This window comes from Felis catus, chromosome B3 (genome assembly GCF_018350175.1).
Source record: "Felis catus isolate Fca126 chromosome B3, F.catus_Fca126_mat1.0, whole genome shotgun sequence".
NCBI lineage: Eukaryota > Metazoa > Chordata > Mammalia > Carnivora > Felidae > Felis > Felis catus.
In genome coordinates, this window is record NC_058373.1 from 58489694 (window position 1) to 58513107 (window position 23414).

Genomic DNA, 23414 nt, shown 5'->3' on the forward strand with positions numbered 1-23414 from the left:
GGCCAAGGCCCGTGGGCCCAGACCCCCCAGAATACCCACTGGGCCGCGGGTCGAAGCTGAGGTCAGCCTACCCCAGGCTCGCCCTCCTGCTTCCAAGGTCGAGATGAACAGAAGCTGCCCTATGGGGCTTAACAAACATCCGCTGCTGTGGGAGCGCACTATGAGAGCCTCTCCTTTCAGAACCTAAACCTTCCAAATGAAGTAAGAGTCATGGGATTTCGGCTTCCCTAATCCCATGGCCATTGTATCGAAATCGAGGGTATGTGACCTGACAAATGTTAAGAATTCTGTGGAGACAATTGAAAGGCTTACTTGAAGTTGGGCACTGCTTTAGAAATTCCATCATAGAGGACTGCCCTATCTTTACACTTGGAGGGTATTCAGTCACTTTGCAGATGAGAAAACAGGCTCAGAGACTTCGGGTGATGTACTCAGCATCCATCTTGCTTTCATCTCTTTACCTGGAAGACCCATGTAGGCACAGGTGCTCAACTCCTGTTGTTCAGAGAAGGGCTGGGAGTAGCAGAGGTCCTGGAGCAAGCCAGGCAAACTCTGGCTCCCTGTAGGTTCCTGCTCTGTCCTGCCACACATATCCCTACTTCGTGCCCCACACACCTTCTCCAGAACTCCTACCCCTTCTCTCTCTGCCCTTCCTGATCAGGCTTCAGAAATCTCACACTAGCCACCCTGAGAGGCCCTTTGTCAGGAAGGGTGCCCCTGAGCTGGGAAAGGAATCTCCAGCTAGAGCACTTGGCCTTGGGCCGGTTCCTTTATTCAGCAGATACTGGCAAATTCAGAGGACTGTCTGCACCAGCCTAGGTTACCTGGCTGGTTGAGTAGCTGCTTCTGCCAGTGCCTACCCCAATCTGGAGCAGAATACTGAAACCCAGAGGGCAGAAACGTGGTTTATTTGTAAAGGAGACTACTTCAGTAGGAAGAAGAGAGAAGGACTGAGGAGCACTACAAAGATAGTGGACTGGGTTCTGACTATAATACATGTTTAAAAACTGGGAAGAGCAGCTCAATTGTGCTGTTAGACTAGGATGCTAAAGGGGTTCCTGTAAATTTCTCTTTGCAGCTCCAGCCTCTATGCCCTCCAAGGCATTTGCCAGCCCTTATGACAGTGGGAAGCCCCAGAGGAGGAGGAGGTTTTGGGGAAGGAGTTCCAAGATGCCAGCATCTGTGCTCTTACTTCATCCTTAGGCTCACAACCCCCTTATACGCATATACACTGCTTGTCAGCTCCAGTCTTTTGATGTTTTTTCTTAGTTTGGAAGAAGAGGGGTCACTTTGCCCCAAAGCAATAATAGCTCTCCTACCTCCCAACCTCCATTTCCCAGACAGTGCCTCCTACTTCTCCAGGCTGAGACATTCTGGACTCATATGGTCTGAATCCATATGGTGTGATTGACCATGACCACCTGGACTGAGGTGGGAGGCAGGAATGGGGGGAGAAGGCTGGGCAAGCCAGAAACAGGAAGTATAGAGTGAGGTGCGGGCCCAAATCTCTGCTCAGCTGTGCAGTGGGCAGAGCTCCTGGGCAGGAGACCTAAAAGTTCTCATAATGATGGGAGAAATGAGTCCGGTCCTGCCTGTTGATGAGCTGACAGGCCTTTTCCACATTCTTGGTCATGCCAGGGGGGCCACAGCTAAACACCCCAATCTTCCGGACCTGTTGGGGGAGGAAAACATGAAGGCTAACTCAGTGTCCAGAGGGAGGGCTGGCTCAGTGTTCATGTTGAAGACCAGCAAGAGTCCTTGGTGATGGCTCCTTCCATGTTTCTCATAAAGGTTTGCTTTGTACCATGCGTGGTGAGGGCTGGCTCAGTGTTTTTAAGTCTAGCTCAGTTTTGGTAGACTTGCTTCCTGTGGGTCCAACCTCTACCCCCTCCAAGGTATTTGTCAGCTTCAGGTGCAAGATAAGGGGCTGGGTTAATCAATGTTCAAATTAAAGGATAGCTTAGTGTCTCACTGAGCGCTAACCCAATGTTCATGGTAAAGGTTAGCTCAGTGTCCAGGGTGAGGGTTGGTTCAGTATTAGTGGTAAGAGTAGCTCTGAGTTTATGGTAAGGACCAGCTCAGTCACTGAGCTGTTCCTTGTGGATAGGCATCATTGCTTCAGAAGTGGTAAGTCCCTGTCACCTGCCTCCTCCCTTAGCCCCCCAAGTAACCCCTACTTTTTTTCTGTTCAATTACCCCCACTTATCTCCCAGGTGATCAGTTCTCACCAGAAGTCAATTCCTTCCCTCATGGAGCTGGTTTGGAAGGTTTGCTCAGACCTCAGATGATAAAGGCCAGGAGAACCTTGATATGGGGTGGGACTGACCTGTGGGTGGACCTCCTGCAGGGACTTGAAGAAGGGCTCGAAGGGGGGGCGGCCAAAGTGGGTGATGGAGCGCAGGCCCGTGAACAGACTCCGGTTCAGCACCTTCTGGAAGTGCCGCTCACAGATGTACTGGGGGCACAGGGGCAGATCAGGCCAAGGAAAATCAGGGTCACTGTCTAGCTCAAGTCAGCCTGCAGCCCAGGAGACAGGGAGTGGGGTGGGGAGGGATCTGGAAGCTGAGGATCAGGACCAGCATCTCTGTGCTTCCTGCCATCTGAACCTGAGCTGTCCACCCACCTGCTTTGGCCATGTGCCTCACCCTGCCAACCCACATACCCACCTAGCTGCCCTGCCTGGCCGGCCCTGACATACCAGCATGGTGGTCCTGAGGTCAAACTTCTCAGCCAGCTGAGTGATGTAGATGTGCACGGACACCAGGTCCTGGCAGTCATTCTCCTCCACCTCCCGGATGATGTCAGCCAGCCACTCAAACTGCCGCTGGGTCCGTGTCACCCAGATGAAGTAGATCTGGGGATACATGGCTAGAGCTTAGGACTTGGCTCATCTCAGGCTCCCTATTTCCCGGGGATCCCCATAGCAATAGAACCCTCTGGTCTCAGTCAGCTTGTGCCTTTCCCCAGACAGCCTGGGGAGATGGAGTGATGTGGGGCCAAAGGATCAGGCTCTGGAGTGGGAGATGGAGTTACCCCAGGTCATGGAGAGGTAGAAGGGAATAATAATCTGGGGTGATGGAAAAGGACACTTGTCAAGTGAGCTGAAGGTCTAATGGGGTGGGAAGCCGCTTTTTCACACTGAGCTGGACCTGCCACTCCCTCCAATGGGCCCTCTTCAGGCTGCTGGGCTCTCAACCAAACCTAGCCCAGAGGGATATGGTCCCACTGAGGGGCATGTCACAGAACAGCCTTACAGAAGACGCTGCTACCTGGAGCAGATGGGAGTGGGCTCAAAGAGAGACTAGGGGGATGGAAGCTGTCATGGAGGGACCCATCTCCAACTTCTGAAGAGGATGAAGTGAGACTGCGTTGGGTTAAGAAGCAAAGGCAGAGGGATGCCTGGGTGGCTCAGTCAGTTAAGCGTCTTGACTTCAGCTTGGGTCATGATCTCATGGTTTGTGGGTTCAAGCCCTGCACTGGGCTCTTTGCTGTCTGGATCTCTCTGCCCGCCCCCCACCCCTCTCTCAAAAATGAATAAACATTAAACAAACAAACAAAAAAAGAGCCAGAGCTGGCACAATAGAGGAGCAGAGAAGCTGCGTATCACCCTCTAAATGCTGACAGCATATGGGCTAGGCCCCTGCCCGCTGCGTTCCTGTGCCCCTGACTCACCTGCCAGGCCCAGAGAGACAAGCAGGAGCCTGCTACCAGGTCCAGGCTGGGGTGAAGGGACCCGGTATGGAGGGGGCCTAAGGGCCTGGGCTGTGTTCCTGGAGCCAACCCAGCCCATCAGCCCAGCCTTGCCACCTCCCCTCCTTTTCCTCTTGAAAGCAGAGCCAGTTTCACTTTTGCCCCACCCTAAGTGTGCCCTTCCTTCTCCTCACCCAACAATGCTTCCTTCAAGTGCTGGCTTCCTCTGTAAGAGGGAATGGGTTTCTTTACCCCTCTCCAACTCTGTTCTTTAGGGTCTGGGGATATTCTGATCCCTGTGGAACAAGTCAACTTGGCCTTGCCCAGATCAGGCCAAAAACAGAGGCATGAGAGACAGGCAGAGATGGATCCAGTGATTGGGATCAGGGGCCATGGGTTGGCAGGAGGAGGGGGCACTCACCTTCTTACAGAACACTTGGCAGCTGACTGATGACTTGAAGACAAGGTCTTTGAGGATGGAGGCAAAGGGGGTGACCCCAATGCCCCCTCCCACCAGCACGGACACCTCAAACTTATGCCACTCCTGGTGGCCCTCTCCAAATGGTCCATCGAGGTACAGCTGCAAGAGGAGGAGTGGGTTTGAGTTAAGCTCCACCACCACCATAGCTCTGAAGCTGGAAATGGGAGGCAGGAGTGAAGGGAAAGTGGCTACTGTGGCATTACCTGGAACAACCAGTCTCTGGATTGGGGGAGGGGAGGAACACAGTGGGGAGCCTGGGGTTGCAGGGCCACGGTCTGCTAAGGGGATGTGGGGGCATGTAGCACATCTGGCCTGGGCCTGGTCACCTTCGGGTATTTGGCACAGCCATCTCCCGTTGGAGGTGAATAGATCTCCCTGAGGCGAGTGGTCCAGGGCCCTGCTGCCCGGATGTGCAGGCTGAGCGTGTCCTCATGGGGCGCAGAAGTCAGTGTGAAGGGGTGGTATTCTGTGGTCCCCAGAGCCAAGCAGGCAATCCGCACCCACTGTCCTGACTTGTATTCAAAGCCTTGGGGCCGCTGGAACTGCAGGTGAGTCACTCCTGAGGAAAAGAAGTGGTTAGGAGGCTGCTGTCCAGGGCCCAGCAACACTGTGGCCTCCAGAGAGTTCCCCACCTGAAGCCTCACCTCTGCTTCTGGAATATGACAAGGAAGGCCTCCCCCACATCGGAAGGCGTTACTCCCCTTGAGCCACGTCCACCCTGAGGAGGAGCTATGCAGCACTGGTGCTGGTGGTCAGCAGGGAAAGGAGCCACCTGGCCTGGGCTCCTCTACTCTCTGCTGCGAGAGAGGCTCAGGTCCTCTGGCAAAGAGCTGCTCTTGCCAGCTCCCTCATCACTTCTGGCTCAAGGGCCCTGCCAACTCCACTGGCCAGGTCAGGAGATTGCAAGGTCCGGGCTCTGCCACCCCCACCCCCACCCCCACCCGCCACTGGCTTCCTCAGTACCACCCAGCTGGCCCCTTGACAGCCTAAAGGCTGGTACCTGAAGGCAGCAGCTCTGCCTTCACCACGCTGATCTCCACCTTCTTCCGGCTCAGGCTCACCAGTTTGTCCCCCATATAGATTAGTGCCGGGACCAGGAAGAAGATGTGGAAACGGGGCAGCTGGATCAGGCCGAAGCTGCCATGGATGATGAGCTGGAGAGAGTGAAGAATACAGCTCAGACCAAGCCATACCCACAACAGTGTCTCTGGCTAGCTTGGCCCTTAGCCCCTTGCATTCTCCACCCACCCCACACTCCCCAGGGCTCATTCCATCCCCACCTCTCCAAGTACTAGGCTCCCTTCAGGTTCCCAAATCTAACCACTCCCAACCCCAGCCCCATCCTGCAGAGCGTCCATGATGAATGAGACTACTTGCACCTTCCTGGAACTTTGAGTCTCACCCACTCTCCTGCAGTAGCCTCCTAACTGGTCTTCTACTAGGGTGCCCTACCATGACGCAGTCCCTTCAAGGCAGCCAGTGTGACATATTAAAGTTCATTTTATCCTTCCATCCCAGCTTAAAAAGCCTTAGTGGACTTCCCATTACACCACAGAACCTTGAGACGCTCTGGGCCTCTGCCTGCCAACATTTCCTCCTCCCTGTTCTTTAAACATGGCAAATCCTTTTTGCTTCATGACCTTTGCACCTGCTGTTCCCTCTCCCATGGCTCCCATGGGAGCCTCCATTTCATTCAGGCCTCAGCAGAAACGCTACCTCCTTGGGCCTTCCCTCAGTCCTCTCTATCTTATCTCCCAGTCAACTCCCTTCAGGGCACTCATCATCATCCACACTACTTTTCTTCCCCCTGCCCCACACCTCCTGCCCGTTCACTCCCTGGACTGTAGAGGAAGGAGGTGTCCTTTTTTTTTTTTTTTTCCCATCATACTCTCAGCTGTTGGCAGTTTCTGGCACACAGTAGACACTTAATAACTGCTGATTCAGTAAAAGGAGTTCCTCTAAATTATCCTCTCCCTTTAAAAATATTTTTTTTTAATGTTTGTTTTTGAGAGAGAGAGAGAAAGCATGACAGGGGAGGGGCAGAAAGAGAGGGAGACACAGAACTCAAAGCGGGCTCCAGGCTCCACACTGTCAGCACAGAGCCTGACACAGGGCTCGAACTCACGAACTGTGAGATCATGACCTAAGCTGAAGTCAGACACTTAACCAACTGAGCCACCCAGGCACCCCTGTCCTCTCCCTTTATTTTTTTTTTATTTTTATTTTTTTTAATTTTTTTTTTCAACATTTATTTATTTTTGGGACAGAGAGAGACAGAGCATGAACGGGGGAGGGGCAGAGAGAGAGGGAGACACAGAATCGGAAACAGGCTCCAGGCTCTGAGCCATCAGCCCAGAGCCTGATGCGGGGCTCGAACTCACGGACCGCAAGATCGTGACCTGGCTGAAGTCAGACGCTTAACCGACTGCGCCACCCAGGCGCCCCTGTCCTCTCCCTTTAGAGACTAAGAACATCTAACCAGTCCTCCCGTTTCCATGAAATAACTAACAGGTATTGTCCAGCTCTGGTCCTTTCCCCAACAAGCTAGTCTGACAAGGTCAGACACTACTTGCCCCCATTCTTCCCATCTGCTTGCTCCTAAGTCTGGTCAGTTTGGCTCCTGCCTCCACCTCTTCTCAGGCCCTGTTCACTGAGGGCTCACCGGCCCCATGAATGGCCAGACCCCAAGGTCTCCTTTCATTTGCTCCCACCACTGGCAGTCTGTGGCACTAGCAACTACCCCTTCCGTTCCACTTCTGCAACAACGCTGTGCTAGCTCTCTCAGGCCACTCACTTTCCATCTCCTCCACCGGCCCTCTGTTCCTTCTCCCACCCCTGATCCTGCATGCTGCCCAAACCTGGCTTTCTCACTCAGCTCTCCTCTGTGCTCTCCCATGAGGCATGGCCAGTCAGCTGAGCCACAGCCCCTCAGCGGTTCAGTGCAGCCCGCACAGGTCCACCATGTCCTGCTATCGCCTAATTCCCTGGGGCCATCCACAGCCAGGGCTGTCCTCTCTATGCCCTGAATATTCCATCATCATTTGCACCTCTGCACCAGCGCTTGTGCCCTTTCTTCTACTTGGAATGCTTTTTGGATTCTGCTCTGCCCTGTCAAATCTCAGCTTACCTCTCCTCAAGGCTTGGCCCAAGACCCATCTTCTCCCCAAAGTCTTCACTAACCAATTTGGTCCAAATGAAACTCCCTTCAGTGAGCTACTGTAACTCACTGAAACACTCAGCTCAGCAATTAATCCTATATTGTCTGCTCATTTTGATCATTTCAAGCGCATGGCACTTATCTCTGCAGCAAATCCTAAGTTCCCAAGGGGTCCACTGGGCCTAGCACCAAACTAGCGCATACTAGTCCTCCGACAGACAGATAACTGTTAAACTGAACTCTAGTTCCTCATTCAGCTCTCTCTTTCCCCAGCTCAGCATTCCTGAATTCCTGGGCCTTCTCCCACAGGACTAACTTAAACCTCTATGGGCTCTTCTCTGAACTGGCTCTGGTTTCCCCAAGTTCTTCTTTCATTATGGAGACCATGCCCACCCCCAAGGCTTTCTAAGCATCCAGCCAGGCTGAGAACAATGTGAGGGTGACCTCATACTCCTCTGTTTATACACCCCATTTGGTGTTGGCTCTACTTTTAAACCACAAAGCTGCTGCAGACTCATGGTTGGCTGATGAACCAGGAGAGCTGCCGCCAGCTCAGCTTCTGCTGTGCTAGCTGTGCCCTCTTTAGCCTGGAGCAGGAGCCTGGGCATCCTTCTGCAGGGTCTACTCCACACTGGGGCCCTTTACTTGTGACTTCTCTTTCTGCCTGAAGTCAAAATGGTAACATAAGGGATAAATGGGAAGGAAGAAGTTTTGGCCCAGATATCCCCCCAGGTGAGACTCTCCTTAGAGGCCAGGGCTAGGATTGCCCAGCAGAGGGTCCTGCACGTTTCTGAGCTGCTGACTTCCCTGCTGGCAGGAAGGGTGGCTCTAAACCCCAGTGAACCCCCAAACCCAGGAGTAAGTCAGAAAGGGGTCTTGGTCTCAGGGAGCCCCTTCTGGCCTGGCCACTCCTCTGGGTCTCCCATCTAGTTCAAAGAAGCTCCTGCTTCACCAGAAACAAGAACATCATCTCCATCCCTCATAGAAACAATAACCCCAGATGCTAGGGCTCCACCCTAGCAAAGGTGGGGAAGAAGGGATAAATTAGCCTCAGCTTCCAAAGAGGGCAGAGATTTCTTTGGAAATAAACATCATCAGTTCTAGGAAACAACCTAAGCCAAGACTGGGTAGTCATCTTCACAACCATGAAGCGTTGAGCCTCAGGCAGCATGGAAACAGACCTTTCCAATCAGTGAGGACAGGAGGAGGGAGGGCAGCCCACAGACGCCAGCCTGACACAGGCAATAATGGACTCTCCCTGTGTCTCAGGACAAGGGAGACCCCTGTGTGAAGTTCTGCCTTGAGCCAGGTGACAGATGGCAGCCAGGTGGGCTCTGTGCTTCTTGAATGCTGGCAGCCAAGCTATCATTAGTGGGGACACTGGGGCCTTGGACCTTAGTTTAGCTTCTCAGAGAGACCCTCAGGGTGCCCTTTAGGGAACTGCCCGTGTCCATGAGAAAGTCAGGCCAAGCAGAGCTATGACACAGTCACAGATCACAGTCAGCTCTGGAACTAACCAGCTGACGCAATTGATGACAAACCCAGGGAAGGTAAAGAGAACAGGACAAGAGAAGAGAGGGAATGTGAAGGAAGGGAGGCAAGAGCCCAGGTTAAAGAGAAGGAAAGGGAACAGACAGACTCTTTAAAACCCATTGTATCAACAGCCCAAGTGAAGACATTTGGAGCAAGCTCATTAACTTTACAGGTGGCACTTAGCTGGGTGGGGTGCTAATACTCCAGAAAACAAGATCAGAACAAAAGTGGCAAAACTAAATTCAGATAAGTTTCTCTTAGAAAGGGTGATGCTCCCTCAAGAGTAGGAAGTCCTCCCAGGAGCCCAAACCAGCCACTGGAACTGGGGAATGAGTGGCTGGGCAGAAATGACATCTGCAAGAAATGTCGACCAGCCTAGTAGGGCTGCTACTGCAAAACCCATGTCAGGGCACCCATCTTCCAAGTGCTGTATATTGGGGTCAGTCTGCTTGACAGCCCCATACTATAACCTCCATCTTTGAAGTGAGAAGCCAAGAGGAGTCTTGAAATAACTAAGGGGATAGAAAACTGATGTCTCGGTCCTCACTGCCTCCCTGGGATCATCCTGTCAAAACCCTGCTAGCCCTCACCAGCACATAGAGCAGGATGTAGAGGTGGTGGGTCAGCCAGAAGCCCCGGAAGCTGTGGCGGCGGAAGTGGTGGGAGGCAAAGACGTACATGATGGCCAGGACCAGGAGCAGCACGACCCCCGTGAGGCCTGCAAAATGAACATGGGGTGAAGGGCAGAGGAGCAGGGCCATTCTGAGGCTGCCATGGATCAGGTCCCCTTTCCACTCCACTGCTCTGGGTAAGGGCACAGAAGCCCAGGCTTCTCTGTTCTTCTCTCCCCACACTGGTGATCACAGGTGCCTTTTATTTCAACAGACTCTACCCTTCCCTCATAGACCTTGTCATGACTGTTATTTTTCAAGTAACTGTGCCATTTATGTCTGTCACCTCCCTGACTTTCAGGCCTACAGGAACAGGGACCAGGCTGCTAGTTCACCACTGAATCCTAGTGCCTACTGTAGGGCTTGGCACCCTGTGGGGCTTTTATAAATGTGTGCTGAATGAATGAATGAATCCATGGGGCATCTACTTTGGCCTCTAGGTCAGACTTTGGACATTGCAGGCCCTGCCCCCGTGGAGTCAAGGCTTGGCCTACGTCCCTGTAGCATCACACTTGCCTGACACAGCATGAGCAATGGCACCATTAGTGAGTAAGTGTGACCACCAGAGTCCCCTGGGTTCATCCCAGAGTTGGTGGGAGGCACCCCCTTTACAGGGGATCCCAGGCCTGGGGTACACGAGAGGGCAATACAAGATTCAGGATGGAAGTGTGGGGCCAGAGAATGGCCCCTCAAGTGATTAAGGAGGAGAGAGGTAGAAATTAGGAAGATTAGAGCCCTGCAGTATGGAAAAGCAGAGGTTAAGAAGAGATCTAACCAAAGCCTGTAAAGACCTGAATGGAGAGGAGAGCATAAACACAGCCTTATCCACTAAATCCCACTGTGCAGGAATTAGCAAGCACTCTGAAGTTCAAAGCAGATCGTTTTAGGATTAAAAAAAAAAAAATGCTGTGTTTCACAGAGGGGAGTGAATATAGAAAATGTGTTACCCCAAAGAGGAAATAGACTGAAAATATAAACAGGTTCAAGAAGCTTTTGAATAGATTCACAGATAATAGTTCTAAAATGGGTGATTATGAAGAGTTAGGAATATTCCCCTAAACAGCCCTTGTCAAGAAGACTACAAGGGATGGGGGGTTCTGCCTAGTTTGACAATGAGCCCGGTCTCTCTGCCATAAGCTGGGCACAGCACTCAAAGCTACTGTCATGGTAGGTTGTGTATGCTGGGGTGGGAGGTGAGGGAGTCCACTCCCATTCTACAGAGGGAGGAACTTCAGAGTGGGGCAGTAGCCCAGCCAAGCTCCCAAGAGAATGACTGGATAGCAGAGGCTCCTACTGCCCAGGAGAGTCCTTAGGACCAGAGGGCAGAGCCTGGCTCACCGTGAGAGCCAAGTGAGTGCTACTAGGCTGCCTCATGGCAGACAGAACCCAGAGCCCGCACCTCAGAGCCAGACCAGAAATTCAGAACAGGGAGGGCTCTCACCTGGCACAGTCTGGAAGAACCACCAGTAATACTTCTGGGGAAACTCAGACCTGTCAAGAATGGAAAGCAAGGAAGGATGCTGAGAGGAGATGTCTGGGACTTCCAGAAAGAATCCTCCAGAGGAAACACCCCAACCCAGCCACTAGTGTCCCTTTCTGCCCATTTGGGACCAAGGCTCAGGTTGGTCATTGTCTGTCTCTATAATCTGGAAGGTGACACTCTGCTCTCAGCCAAGAGAATTTGCTTCTTTCCATCCATAAAGAATACCCCTACCTTGAGACACACACACACACACACACACACACACACAAACACGTACACGCACACACACGCACATACTCACTCACCTGTCATCATGGAAGAGGCCAGGGAAGAGGCAGGAGAGGACACTGAGTGGGCTGATGGAGAACAGGTACACATTCACCACATGGCCCGCACTGTGTAAGACTAAGGAAGACCAGGAAGGGTGGGAGTGAGCCTGGGAGCAGCCTGGTGGGGGTGTTCAACCCATTCAGCCCAAGATGAAGGACTCCAGCCACCCAGAATTGGGAGCCTGAAGAAGGACCCTAGGGATCTGTACCTCTGATCTCTAATCAACCTCCTGTTCCTCCCCCCAACCCCTGCTCCATATATACCATCCATGAACACAGCCACAAGAGTCTGAAATGATACCATGAGAAATTCTATCTTTTGGTTTCTCTCATAGTGTGTTTTACAACATAAAAACTGGAAGAGATCACACACATGTGCACTTGTTCTGGGGTGTTGGTAATTTGTCAGCTGGAGGCTGATGAGGTGGCTCTGGAAGCATGGGAAGGGGCAGTGAGTGGCCCCTGGGCTTATTTCATACCACTGTGGGGCCAGCTCCACCCTCCTGAGGACTTCCAAGATTTATACTCAAGTCAAGCCCAGAGAGAGAGGAGGTGCTCTCAGAGGAGGGGAAGCCAGCAGGGGGGGCGGGAGGACAGAGACAAGAATCCCTGGGACCCCCAGGTCCTGCCTGTGAGGACGATGGCAGTGGAGGCAATGAGACGATGGAAGTCCACGGCGGCGTCGAAGGGTATGTAGCGGTTGAGGAAGGTCTCGCGCAGGAAGGTGATGAGGTTGCGGCACATGGTGAGCAGGATGTAGGAGAACATGAAGGAGATGCTGGCGGCTGTGCCCCGGGACAGGATGATGCCCACGCGGGTGGTGTCTGTGATGCCCATGTGGTGAGCCCCGAAGGCGTAGTCTGTGGAGGGGCCCAGGTGGATAAGGGGGTTGCAGTGCAGAGGAAAGGGTGCCGCCTACAGGTGGAGCCTCCCCCACAGCAGCCTTCCTTCAAGCAGGCCGGGCACACTGGCAGGAGCCACACCCCTGGGGCTGCCCGCACTCACAGTAGGCCCGCTCCAGGAAAAGGCCCCCAGTGATGGCATAGAACACGGCCACACAGCCGATGTGGCGCCGATAGTTCTCCACAAAGCGCTTGAACTGCTGCAAGGTCTGGTGGCGACGGCTGCGCTGAAACTTCTCCCGATGAGCCTCGGTGAACAGCAGGGGCTGGAAAGACGTTACCCTGGGAGACACGAAGACTTGGCTCTGGCTGTGGACCTGCCATTAGTGCAGCCCGCCTCCCCAGCAGAGAAAGGGCATCGAGTTGTTCAAACCAAGCATGGTTCAGACCCCACAGGCTATATACCACACTCTTCAAGCCAACTGTCAGAGTAGGGGCAGCCTTGCCAGAGGTCACTTGGTCAGTTCACCCCAGGAGATACACTCCCTCTACCCCAGTTCCCACTCACTCAGTCCTCTCCCCTCCCAGTCTGTAGCTCCTCACTCTTACCTGCTCTGTTCTCATTTTTTACTGGAAGCTCAGAAGACACACCCTCCAGGAAGCCTTCCTTGACTTCCCAGGTAGAGGTGAGCACTTCCTTGAGCTCTGAAGCCCCTTGCTCTTACCACTCTTACAACATTCTTCAGTGGGACCTTGTAACTGTCAGTGTACCAGACCATCTTGTCAGACTGGGATCTTCTTGGGCATGGACTGTTCGTCCTGCCAGCACCCCTGGGCTCAGGACCATGCCTGGCACCCAGTAATCACTGTATGCATGCTGAAGGGATGGATGAACTGCCTGGGCTTAATTAACAGGAGGAGCAGGCGTACTTCTTGCCAAACCTCCGTCGAATCTCCTGGGGAGGGTCTGTGTCCATGGGGCACTGCAGTCTCTGTGGTGTCCACTCCACCTCAGCGTTGCTGCGGGGACAGCGAGCACTCACTCTGGGGGAGGGACTAGGACAGAAATGAGAGAGATAGGACCTTGGCCACCTGAGCCACTTGGTCCTCTGCTGCCCCTGTCTGCCTTCAGACCAACTCTGTTGGGGAAGGGTCAGAACTGTCAGACAGGGGACAGCAAGATTCCCACAGAGACCTAGAGAGAGAATGAGTCAGATCCTGGGGGTACCAGCCAAGGGTACACATACAAGGGTATCTGACCCTGGCAGCAGGTGAGTGCTGAAATCCACCAGGCTCTCTGCTCTTCCTGGTGCAGGGCTGCGTCCGCCTAGAGTAAGGAGTGTTTTTTTCTAATATGCATGAAGACACTACATAGGCTAGTGGGGCCCCTGATACCAGGCATTCTGGGGAGAGAAAAGGCAACTCCCCAACCCCAGCCTCCCTCCAACATTCCCAGATGAGGGCTCACCAGATCTTTTCCTGGCTGACGTAGGAGGCTCGCCGGCACAGGTCCTTGATGACCTCAGGCACCTCTACCCCTGCAACACAAAGATGGACTAGGGGACGGCTCAGGGCCCAGAGCCCAGGAAGACCTGGTAGCTACCCCACATAGGGCCTCTGGCCAGTACCCTTGCCTTTGGGTGCCCTAGTCTCAGCCTGTGTTCTCTGTGGAAACTAGACCCAGCCATGAGTGGGCAGACAGAAGGCCTGAAACAAAGTTGGCCAGGCAGTGTCCCCTGGACATGTGTCCACCTTTGGCCCCACTCCTAGGACCGTTATCAGGCTGATGGGGTAGAGTTCAGGAACTGTATGCAACTTGCCTGCTAGACCATTCTGCCACTAAAACCCTGCTCAACCCTCCAGCCTAAAATCTCCTGAGAGTTAAGTGTAGATCTAGGTGGTGCACATATGGAGATCACCATAAAATTCTCTCCACTTTTCTGTGTTTAAAAACGCTCATAGGGGCACCTGTGTGGCTCAGTCAGTTAAGCATCCAACTCTTGATTTTGACTCAGGTCATGATCTCACAGATGATGAGTTCAAGCCCCATGTCGGACTGTGCACTGACAGCACAGAGCCTGCTTGGGATTCTCTCTCTCCCTCTCTCTGTGTGTCCCCTCCTCAAATTCTCTCTCTCTCTCTCTCTCAAAATAAATAAATAAATATTAAAAATGTTCATAATAAAATGTTGGGAGAAAAACACTCTCCCACGAGCCACGCATTCCTGTCTGAGCTGCACAGGAGAGGCAGTGAAGGAGTGAGCTGCAAATCCAAATCCTGGGAATATCCAAGTCACTTCTAAGAGCTAAACCAATCTTGAAGATTACCCTGGTCCTACAGCCCAGAGGGCAAACATGATTAATCTGAATTTAATGTAATCAGAGTGTTTAAAACAAAGTATAGATGTTTATCCCTCAAATTTCAGCAAATGGCAAATGTGGCAAAGTGATAACTAAAGGCAAATCTAGGTGAATGGTAAAGGGATGCTCCTTGTGCTATTCTTGTACCTTTTCTGTAGGTACATTTAAAATGTTTGAAAGTAAAATTTGAAGGAAACAACAAGGCACAACAACAATTAAAAGCAAAACAAAAAAGTACTCAGCATTACTCTTCTATATAACCCTCACTCTCCCAGCCAGTTCGTCTCCTCCACCCCAGGGGCTGGATGTTCCTGGGACTCTGGCCTGGGCTCACTTCCAGGCACCTGCCCCTGCTCTGCCCTCAGGCCTACATGCCTACTTCCCTGGCTGCCTGGGAAAGGTGAAAAGCTGATGAATCAGGGGAGCTGGGTGTGCACTCCACCAACTCTCCTCCCACCTTAGGCAGGTGAAGCCTTGACCAGAGTCCCAGCTGTGCCCTGTCTAATTCGCCACCCTCCCACATGGATCTAGAATTGGGCTGCTCAGCTCCCCCAAATTCTCATAATCCTGGGAGGGACTGGGTTTGGTCTCGACATGACCCAGTGAGAAACTGTGAAGGTACCATAAGGTCAGAGTAGACCACAGAGTCCTGCTACCTGTCCCCTGCTCTCTCTGGCTGTAGCCCCCACCCACCTGAGTCAGACACAAGTGGGACAGGAAGTAGGGGGAAGGACAACAGAGGTGGGTCTCCATGCACTCAAGCACACATTTCCTGAGCACGCAGACAAGGCATATAAAGGCAAACAAAACCAGAGCACCCCCCTGCCACCAGATACCCCAGCTCAGATGAATATGGCCTGGAGAGGGCTGTTACAAGGAGATTCTACAGTCCCCTGTCCTGGACACCAAGAACAGGGGCCTTTGACAGACAGCTGGGAGAAGCAGAATTCTAGCTGCTGTCCCTCGCCCCATCCTGACCCTGCCCACCCCAGAAGCAAAGCTGCATTATGACTCTTGTGGGCTGTAGGCACTATTGCGTTCCTAGGCCCCTTCCTCCATTAAACAAAGAAAAAAAATATATATATATATATACGTACATGTACATATGTGTATATATGTATATATATATGTGTGTGTATATATACGTATATATATATATATATATATATATATATATACACATATATTTACAAAATATAAACATTTTTTACATTCATGTTGATATAAAGAAGAATATAATCCAGGCTGGATGTATTATCACATACTTATTATTATTATTATATTCATTCTTCTGATTTTAAAAGAAATTAAAACATTTCTGTGGGCTCCTAAAAGTATGTGGGCCCTGGGCACTGTGCCTGCTGTGTCTAATGGATAGGTCAGCCGTAAGGCCAGGCCGCCCCACCTTTGACACAGAGCTGTGTGAAACGGAGCTCGCTGTCATGGTCCCGCAGCATGAAGTGGAAATCCTCCCACGTCAGCTCCTCCTTATCCTGGAAGCCCGACTCCCGGAACATGGACTCCACCACCTCAGTCAGCTGGGCCTTGGACAGGCAGTTGTTGGAGATCTCGATGAAGGACCTGGGGTTGGGGGAGGGAAGCCATCAGGGCCTGAAAAGAGGCCTAAGGCCTAGACATGAGGGCCCAATGGTCAACCCACCAGGCCTTCAGAGCCCACATGGAAGGGCCCCAACTGACCACGTTCCAAGACCCCTCCTAGTTATAACAGTCTTTGGCCCTACGGAGGAGGAGGAAGAGGGGGAGGAAGCCCCTGTTCTTGACCCTTTGGCTCCCACCTTTATATCCCACTTTTTCCCCCAGCAGTCCCTGCCCTAGCCCACTCTTCTGGCTATCCCACATGACCAACCTCAGCATCCTGATGAACTCGTCCTTGGAAATGAGACCATTCCCATCAAAGTCATACATGCGGAACATAAGACGAGACTTCTCCTCAGGAGAGCCTGGGAGAAGGAGGACCCTGTGAGAGCCCCAACCTACCTGCCTAAGTCCCAGGCATCCCAGAAGGGGACTCACATGAGTGTGACCCACTGCTGGGCACAACGAGGTGTTATTCTGCTTCCTGACATCTACCCAGATGTCTGCCATGGCTGGAGACCTGGTCCCAGCACTTCCCCATCTCTAACAGGTAAGCTACCTTCCAGCCTCAGTTTCCAGCCCCTTCCATCTTCTCCTACCTGGACAATTACTCCCTTTTCCTTTACCTTTCATGAAGACCACCAGGATGTCCAGAAACTCCCGGAAGGACAGGTAGCCATTGCCATCTTTGTCAGCAAGAGAGAACATGGACTCTACAAACATGTCCTGGGGCTTGAGGCCCAGGGACTCGGCAAATTCAGCTCTGCTCAGCTCACAAGTCAGGGCCTCCTGTACCTTCTGTGAGGAATCCAGGGGCAGGGTCCCTGCATCTGCCTGGTCGATGTCCAGCACCTGCACTCGGGCAGTAGCAGAGGGAGAGAGAAGGAGACAAGACTTCCTTGATTTGTAGTTGAGGCTTATAGGAGCCACCTTTTCCAGGCATCTGCCCAGCACCCTGTCCCCTCAGCACTACCCCATGCCCTGCAGGTGGTTCCTGGGGCCATTTGTCCTACGGAACCCTGACTCTCTATGTTAGCTGACTAGACCAGGGATGCAACTTGATCCAAGCAGACAATCTAGGATTGGGACTGAGATGTCTCAGGTCTGTCTTGACCTGAGCACAGGAAAACTTGGAAGTTGTAGACCACCCTGTTCTTCCAAGTGCTCAGAGACACAGACAGAGGGAAGTAAACACACAGAGAAAATGGAGCAGGCTAAGAGAGAGGAGTGACCTTGTTTGCTGGCAGCTTTCCCTTTCCTAGCCCCTTCCAGGCCAGGTCATAGTCCTCCCTTTAGAATTCCTGAGACATCATCATATCCTCAGAGTCAACTGACCCATTGTCAGTCCTAGCTTACACTGAGTTTTCACTGAGAAAAAGCCTCAGCTAAGTTGAGAAAAAGCTGGGCTTGGGAAAGGAGAATTCCCACCATGGGCTACCTGCAGCCCACCCAGGGGCTGCCCCAGCATCAGAAGAGACGGTGAGGGTAGTAAGCAGGCCACGGGCCACAGCACCTATTTCTCCTGACATCACCTGGGGTCCCCTGGCCCAAGCCTGGCTATGGTTTCATGAGGCAAACCTTGTCGCTTCAAACAACGAGCTTTAGTGAAAAGAGCCTGGGGCTGGTGACAAAAGACCTGGGTTCCTGTCCCAGCTCTACCACCCACTTACTGTGTGACCTCAGGCAAGTCTCTTCACTTGTCTGGCATTCATTTTCCTACTTATCTCACAGGGCTATTGTGAGAATCAACACCAGCCATTGTATGGAAAGTGTTTTGAAACCTGAGAACACTGTGCAGGTAGAAAGGGGTGGCAGCTGCCCCCAGGACACAGTAGCACTCTCTGTCACCGCCGACATAGGAGGTCCTGTGGCCCTGATGGGTCCTGACCTGAGTGGAGGTGCCCAGGTCCTGCCTGGGCCCTGGCAATGTATCACTCCACCTGGAGGTTCTTCCATTCTAGTGCATACTCAAGTTCAACTAGTTTGAGGGGTAAATGACAAACGTCATGTGCCTGGTACATAGTAAACGACCATTAAATGCTCATTTCCCTCATGAATCCTCTCCCCAGCCAGCCAACCCTGCTCCTTCTCCTCAAATATTAATTTTTTTGCCATTTTTCTGGGCACCTCTGCACAGTCCTTCTTGCTCCTTTCCTCTGAGCCCAAAATTTTCCACCTCTTTTTAAGTCCTCACCAAATTTGACCTGAACCATGACCCTCCACTGGCCTGAAGACTTTAGACCTTTTCTGACCTCCTAGACTGCTTATCTCCTGGATCAGTTTTGTATTTTTCTTTACCACTTAACCTTCCTTTCTGGGCATGTCCCATCTTCCCAGAGGGATGACAAACTCCTTTAGTGGGAGGGGGATGGGCATGCTCTATAAGCTCTATTTATCTTATCTCTACCAAGCTTCCCTCTCCACCATTCTCCACCCAGGCTGCTTTATTTCCGTGCCCGATACGGATGCCAAGTCTTTGCATTTCTCTTCCTGACTTGTTTCCCCACAGCCTCTCAGTAATTCTTGGAAGTCTGCAAGGGAAGCACTAGCGCCCTATGGTGGCCTCTGGCAGCTGCACTCTTCCAAAGAGGGGGGACCAAGGGCTTTCAGTGTCCCCATACTGCCTGTCTAGCCCTAGATTTCTGCAGCCTTTTGGTCAGGATGAGTCAAGTAAGGGCAGAAAGCTTGGACAGCCCTGAGGAGAGAGCTGAGTGACACATGCAGAAAAGCTCCTGACATGGCCTCCCTGGAATGGCACGGGTGGACACGGGAGCCTCTCCTTACAGAAAGGCTAGGTGATTGGGCCAAAAACGCAGTAGAACTGATTGTTAGTGTCAGGGCTCCTGACTTTCCCTGGAATCACCCCATGGCCTGTGCAGGTAAGGGAACTACAGGCATACATGCAAGGAGAGATCTGACCCTACATACACACCTGGGAGAAAAGGTGCCTGAAAAAGGTCTCCAGTAGGTGGCTCCTTTGTTCTCGTGTCACAGCTGCCCTCATGAGCTCCTGCTCCCGCAGTTCCCACTCCTGGAACCTCAGCCCACTCTCCTTCAGGGCCCCCCGGAGGTTTTCCACCAGCACCTGCCGCTCTTCCTCCACATTAAACAGCAGCACCTACAGAAGCAGCAACAGGCGGAGCAAGCATTTGTCAGGGCCTCTTGAGGCCAGGAGCTGTACATGAGCTTTGTCAGGGGCCACTGGAAAGAGTGCCCTCGGAAAAGAGATATACTGTTATCTCCTAGACTCCATGTGCTCCGTGGGCTCCATGGCTTGCTTATAGGCACAAAGCTAGCATTCAAAGATGCATGTCTGAAGCCACTCTTCCCTCTCTATTCAGCCCTGAAGAGAGGGGAAGGCAGGGGGACAGATGATGGAGGGGACAGAGGACAGACAGTCAGAGCTGAAAATCAGCCTGTGACTGAGTTCCCCTCCAAAATTTCTAACAAGTCACTAGATCCTAAAAACCAGGCAACAGGGAAGAGGGCCTGGCTTCTTCTAAGGACTCCCAGCTAAGACCTATTGGGGCACCCTTAGAAAAGGAGGGGGGAAGACTGTGCACGAAGAAGGGACTGTGGAGATCATGTCACCCAGCGGGCCCAGAGCAGGATGAATGTGTTCAAGTTTATCTCTCTATCAGGTACTACAGCCAGAGACTAGAAACCCAGCCTGATTCTGTGCTCCTTCCCCTCCCCTGGCTGCCTCCCTGGATGTGGACAAGGAATCAGGGATCAGCTGGGCCATACCAGGTCATATTCCTTGGGGATCTTAAGCAGCAGGGTGCGGCGTCCTCGGTTGTTGGACACGATGAGGTTGACTTGCTGGGAGGGGCGCAGCTGGATGGTGCGGAGCACAGAGAGCCTGCCGTCCACCACACAGATCTGCCCAGGCTGCAGGTGCACCAGCACAGGCCGGCAGGGCTCCTTGTGGCCCTGCCATTCCAAAGCTGAGGAGAGACAGGGCTGGGTCAGCTGGGGCCAGGAGGAAGGAGGCCAGCTTAGGGCTGGAGTTAGGTCCAGGCCTCCACAGCTCCTTGCTCCTTCTTAGGTACTGAGAGTCAGCCCCTCCTAACAACCCCTTGTACCTCTAGCATATGTAAAGAATAATAAGTACCATTTCCTGTGTGTTTACTATGTGTGCAATGCTGTACCAAGTGCTTTGCGTGAACTAGTTAATTTAATCTTCGTATATCTGTGAGGTGAGTGCTATTATTGGTTCTGTTTTACACATAACAAAAAATAAGTTTAGAGACATTAAAAAATCTGCCTAAGACCCAAAAGCTCAAAGTTGTGGACCAAGATTCCAAACCTCAACGTGATTCTAGACCTTCATTAATTACTTCTCTATTGCCTGAAATTCCACTGTAAGATGCCACAAAGCATCACTTCTAGAGAATCTAGAGAATCATAGTATGCCTATGAAATGTATGAATGTGACTTCTTCCCATGAGTCTATTACATCTCCTTTATTTGGGACCATTAGGAGAATCTATGGAGGGTGGAGGACTCCGGGTCCAATGTCCACCTAATGCCTCCATGGCTCTTCCCAGCTGGCCTGGCTTGCTTAGAGGCCTAGAAAAGGGAGGCCTTTTCCTTAGGCTGCTGAGGTGGGGGAGGAGACTGCAGCCCTGAATCATATCTTCTCCACCACCACCCTGGCCAGCTCCAGGCCTACCTTCCATGCCCCCCACGAGCTTCTCAGACATGACGCTCTGGCGGTCCTGGCCCTGGAGCCTCTTGAAATTTCTCCTCCGGAGCCGGGCAACAATCCAGGCACTGAGCAGACTCACTGAGAGGGCAGAAGCAGTAGGATGCTCAAAGGAAGGTGGGGGTCTGGGGAGAGCAACTGCCCTTTCCTTGGCAAGACCCCCTGCTTTCCCCACCTCCTAGGTCAGCCCATTCAATTGTCTCAAATTGAATTGATGGGGGGTGGGTGGGGAGGGAGCTTTGGGTATCACTTAAGATGCCTGCACAGCCTCCCCTGCTTCCACTGCGCAGGTCCCTTCCCAGGCAGAGACTAGGTCCAGAGTCCTTGTGTCAAAACCTGGACCCACTCTGCCACTTTGCCAGTGGACCTACACACAGCCATGCCAAAGACTACCTGTCAAGCCTTTGCCCCAGCTAGTTCTCAACTGGTTCTCATGCAGGGGTTGCCTCTGACAATTTCCCAGGCCCAAGCTCCTGGAAATAACTGTAAATTGTGGCTCCTAACCAATCTGGGCCCTGAAGGGACCCCAGGAGAACAGGAAGGCAATTTTCCCTGGAGCTGACTTATCTGTAGGTCAGATACTTCTCATGTTCCCTCCTGTTATGATGTTGTCCTCATGTGCCCAGAGGAATAGTACTCTGCATGATCTGTTGTAGATGAAACCACCCCACTCCCACCTCTCAACTTACAAATTTCACACAACCCCACCCTGCCCATCACTTTTACCCAGAGGGAAGCAGCAGAGAGCTCCAATGGTGACCCCAAAGCCAAATCCACTGCCTTCAAAATAGTCCCGCATGATGGAGGGAACACAGGCTGGCAGGCCCTCAGTGCTGAGCTGTCTTGGCTGTGGGCAGGGGTCTCCTGGGGAGACAGAGGAAGCTAGAGTATTGGGGGGGGGGGTTGGTGCTGGGCCAGAGGCTCTGGCACAGAATCACTGAGGAGTTAGGGTGACAGAAAGGGTAGGGTGGGGGACTTTTGAGTCTCAGAGGGCTGGGAGCTGCTTACCCCTGTCATTATACCAGGAATGTGGTGTTTGCCTACTTGGGTAACAAATGGGGTCAAAAATGCACCTCAGCCTCTGTCTCTCACACGTACACATATGTATACACACACATACACACACACACAAAGTTCACTTGTCACTGCTGTGGGATTAGGATATCCTCATGGCACTGGGCCCTTCTGATGTCACACCCACCCCAGGCTCAGCCCAGCCAGATGGAAGTCTCCTCTCTAGGTCTCTCTGAGTCTCAGTCTTGCCCTCACTTGGGTACCTCCTGGGGTTGTGCAGAAGGGGACCTACACATCCACATGTGGCCATGTTTTTGCCTAGAGCCAAAGTTCCCAAGGGCAGAAACATTGCTCACTGCCTCCTTGGGGTCTACTGCTCAGCCACATCTGAACCAGGCCCACAGCTGTGGAGGGATGAGGCACCAGACCCCAAATCCCTCCAATCACCTCCTGGTCTCTCACCTGCATGCCAGAAGAAGACATTGGGCTGCAGGGCGCTGGGGCTCGTGTTGGTGACAGCCACTAGAACATCCCGCAGGGAAGTGTTTCTGATCTCCACAATCTCTTCCTCAGAGAACAGCCTGGGGGTGGGAGAGGTGAGGAGCTACTGCAGTGGTAGACGGAGAGGCCTGAGGAAAGAGGCCTAGAGGGGCTGAGGACTCAGTGCGGTCAGTTGAGAATCCAGGGCCCATGGGGTTGCTTACTTTACACACTGAGGGCCTGGGGCCCGGGCCAATGGGGGGTTGGAGGAAGGGTCCAGGAAGGCCTTACCCATTCCTAGTGTTCTCAAACCAGTAGCGGTCACCATCCCGCAACCGCACAAACTGGTTGAGGACGATGGCACTGAAGAGAGGCCCAGGGTCCCCATGGCTCTCCAGAAGCCCCCCAGGGAGCAGCTCCAGTCGGGACAGGTCCTGGTTATACAGGGCAGCTGTGGCCTCCAGCACCTGAGGCCAAGAAAGGACAGGAGTGAGTGCAAAGACCTGGCACCCACCCTGGGGCAAAGAGCTAGTTCCCAGGTATCAGCCTCAAGGATGATAATAATAAATGACAGTGACATTCACTCACTTATTATGCCCCAGGCACTGCTCTGAGTGCTTTACATAAGTTAACTCATTTATGGGAACTCACAGATTCAGCTGCCTATTTTATAAAGTTGGAATAAAACAGGCAGCCAGTTCCCTATGTAGCTTGCTCTTAAAAAGGTATAAAAGTTGCAATCCCTATCAAAATAACACCAGCATTCTTCACAGAGCTATAACGAACAATCCTCAAATTTGTATGGAACCAGAAAAGACCCCAAATAGCCTAAGCAATCTTGAAAAAGAAAACCAAAGCTGGAGGCATCACAATTCCAGACTTCAAGATGTATTACAAAGCTGTAATCATCAAGACAGTATGGTACTGACACAAAAACAAACACTCAGATCAGTGGAATAGAATACAGAACCCAGGGGGCACCTGGGTGGTTCAGTCGGTTAGATGTCTGACCTCAGCTCAGGTCATGATGTCACAGTTTTCTCTCTGCCCCTCCTCCACTTGCACTGTGT

At 52.4% G+C, this 23414-nt stretch overlaps 1 protein-coding gene across 8 annotated transcripts in view; it reads right to left on the minus strand.

Moving 5' to 3' along the window:
* Positions 1 to 892: 892 nt before the first annotated feature.
* The window catches only part of DUOX1 (dual oxidase 1), a 34542-nt gene continuing 12020 nt past the window's right edge, over positions 893 to 23414 (minus strand). For 4 of the 8 annotated variants that reach the window (XM_023255414.2, XM_045059388.1, XM_045059389.1 and 1 more), the window contains 22 exons: positions 22636 to 22811; positions 22327 to 22445; positions 21577 to 21732; positions 20818 to 20931; positions 19890 to 20089; positions 19075 to 19260; positions 16769 to 16994; positions 16414 to 16507; positions 15952 to 16127; positions 13655 to 13724; positions 13117 to 13242; positions 12350 to 12528; positions 11974 to 12204; positions 11321 to 11420; positions 10974 to 11023; positions 9452 to 9579; positions 5172 to 5325; positions 4498 to 4730; positions 4112 to 4270; positions 2699 to 2854; positions 2327 to 2455; positions 893 to 1672 (listed from right to left, as the gene is read on the minus strand). In XM_023255414.2, the coding sequence (XP_023111182.2) occupies positions 1550 to 1672; positions 2327 to 2455; positions 2699 to 2854; positions 4112 to 4270; positions 4498 to 4730; positions 5172 to 5325; positions 9452 to 9579; positions 10974 to 11023; positions 11321 to 11420; positions 11974 to 12204; positions 12350 to 12528; positions 13117 to 13242; positions 13655 to 13724; positions 15952 to 16127; positions 16414 to 16507; positions 16769 to 16994; positions 19075 to 19260; positions 19890 to 20089; positions 20818 to 20931; positions 21577 to 21732; positions 22327 to 22445; positions 22636 to 22811 (3285 nt within the window). In that variant the 3' untranslated portion in view covers positions 893 to 1549. Of the gene's footprint in view, positions 1673 to 2326; positions 2456 to 2698; positions 2855 to 4111; positions 4271 to 4497; positions 4731 to 5171; positions 5326 to 9451; positions 9580 to 10973; positions 11024 to 11320; positions 11421 to 11973; positions 12205 to 12349; positions 12529 to 13116; positions 13243 to 13654; positions 13725 to 15951; positions 16128 to 16413; positions 16508 to 16768; positions 16995 to 19074; positions 19261 to 19889; positions 20090 to 20817; positions 20932 to 21576; positions 21733 to 22326; positions 22446 to 22635; positions 22812 to 23414 lie in introns of those variants that run through there. The other 4 variants (XM_023255415.2, XM_023255416.2, XM_045059387.1 and 1 more) reach the window with 4 other exon arrangements.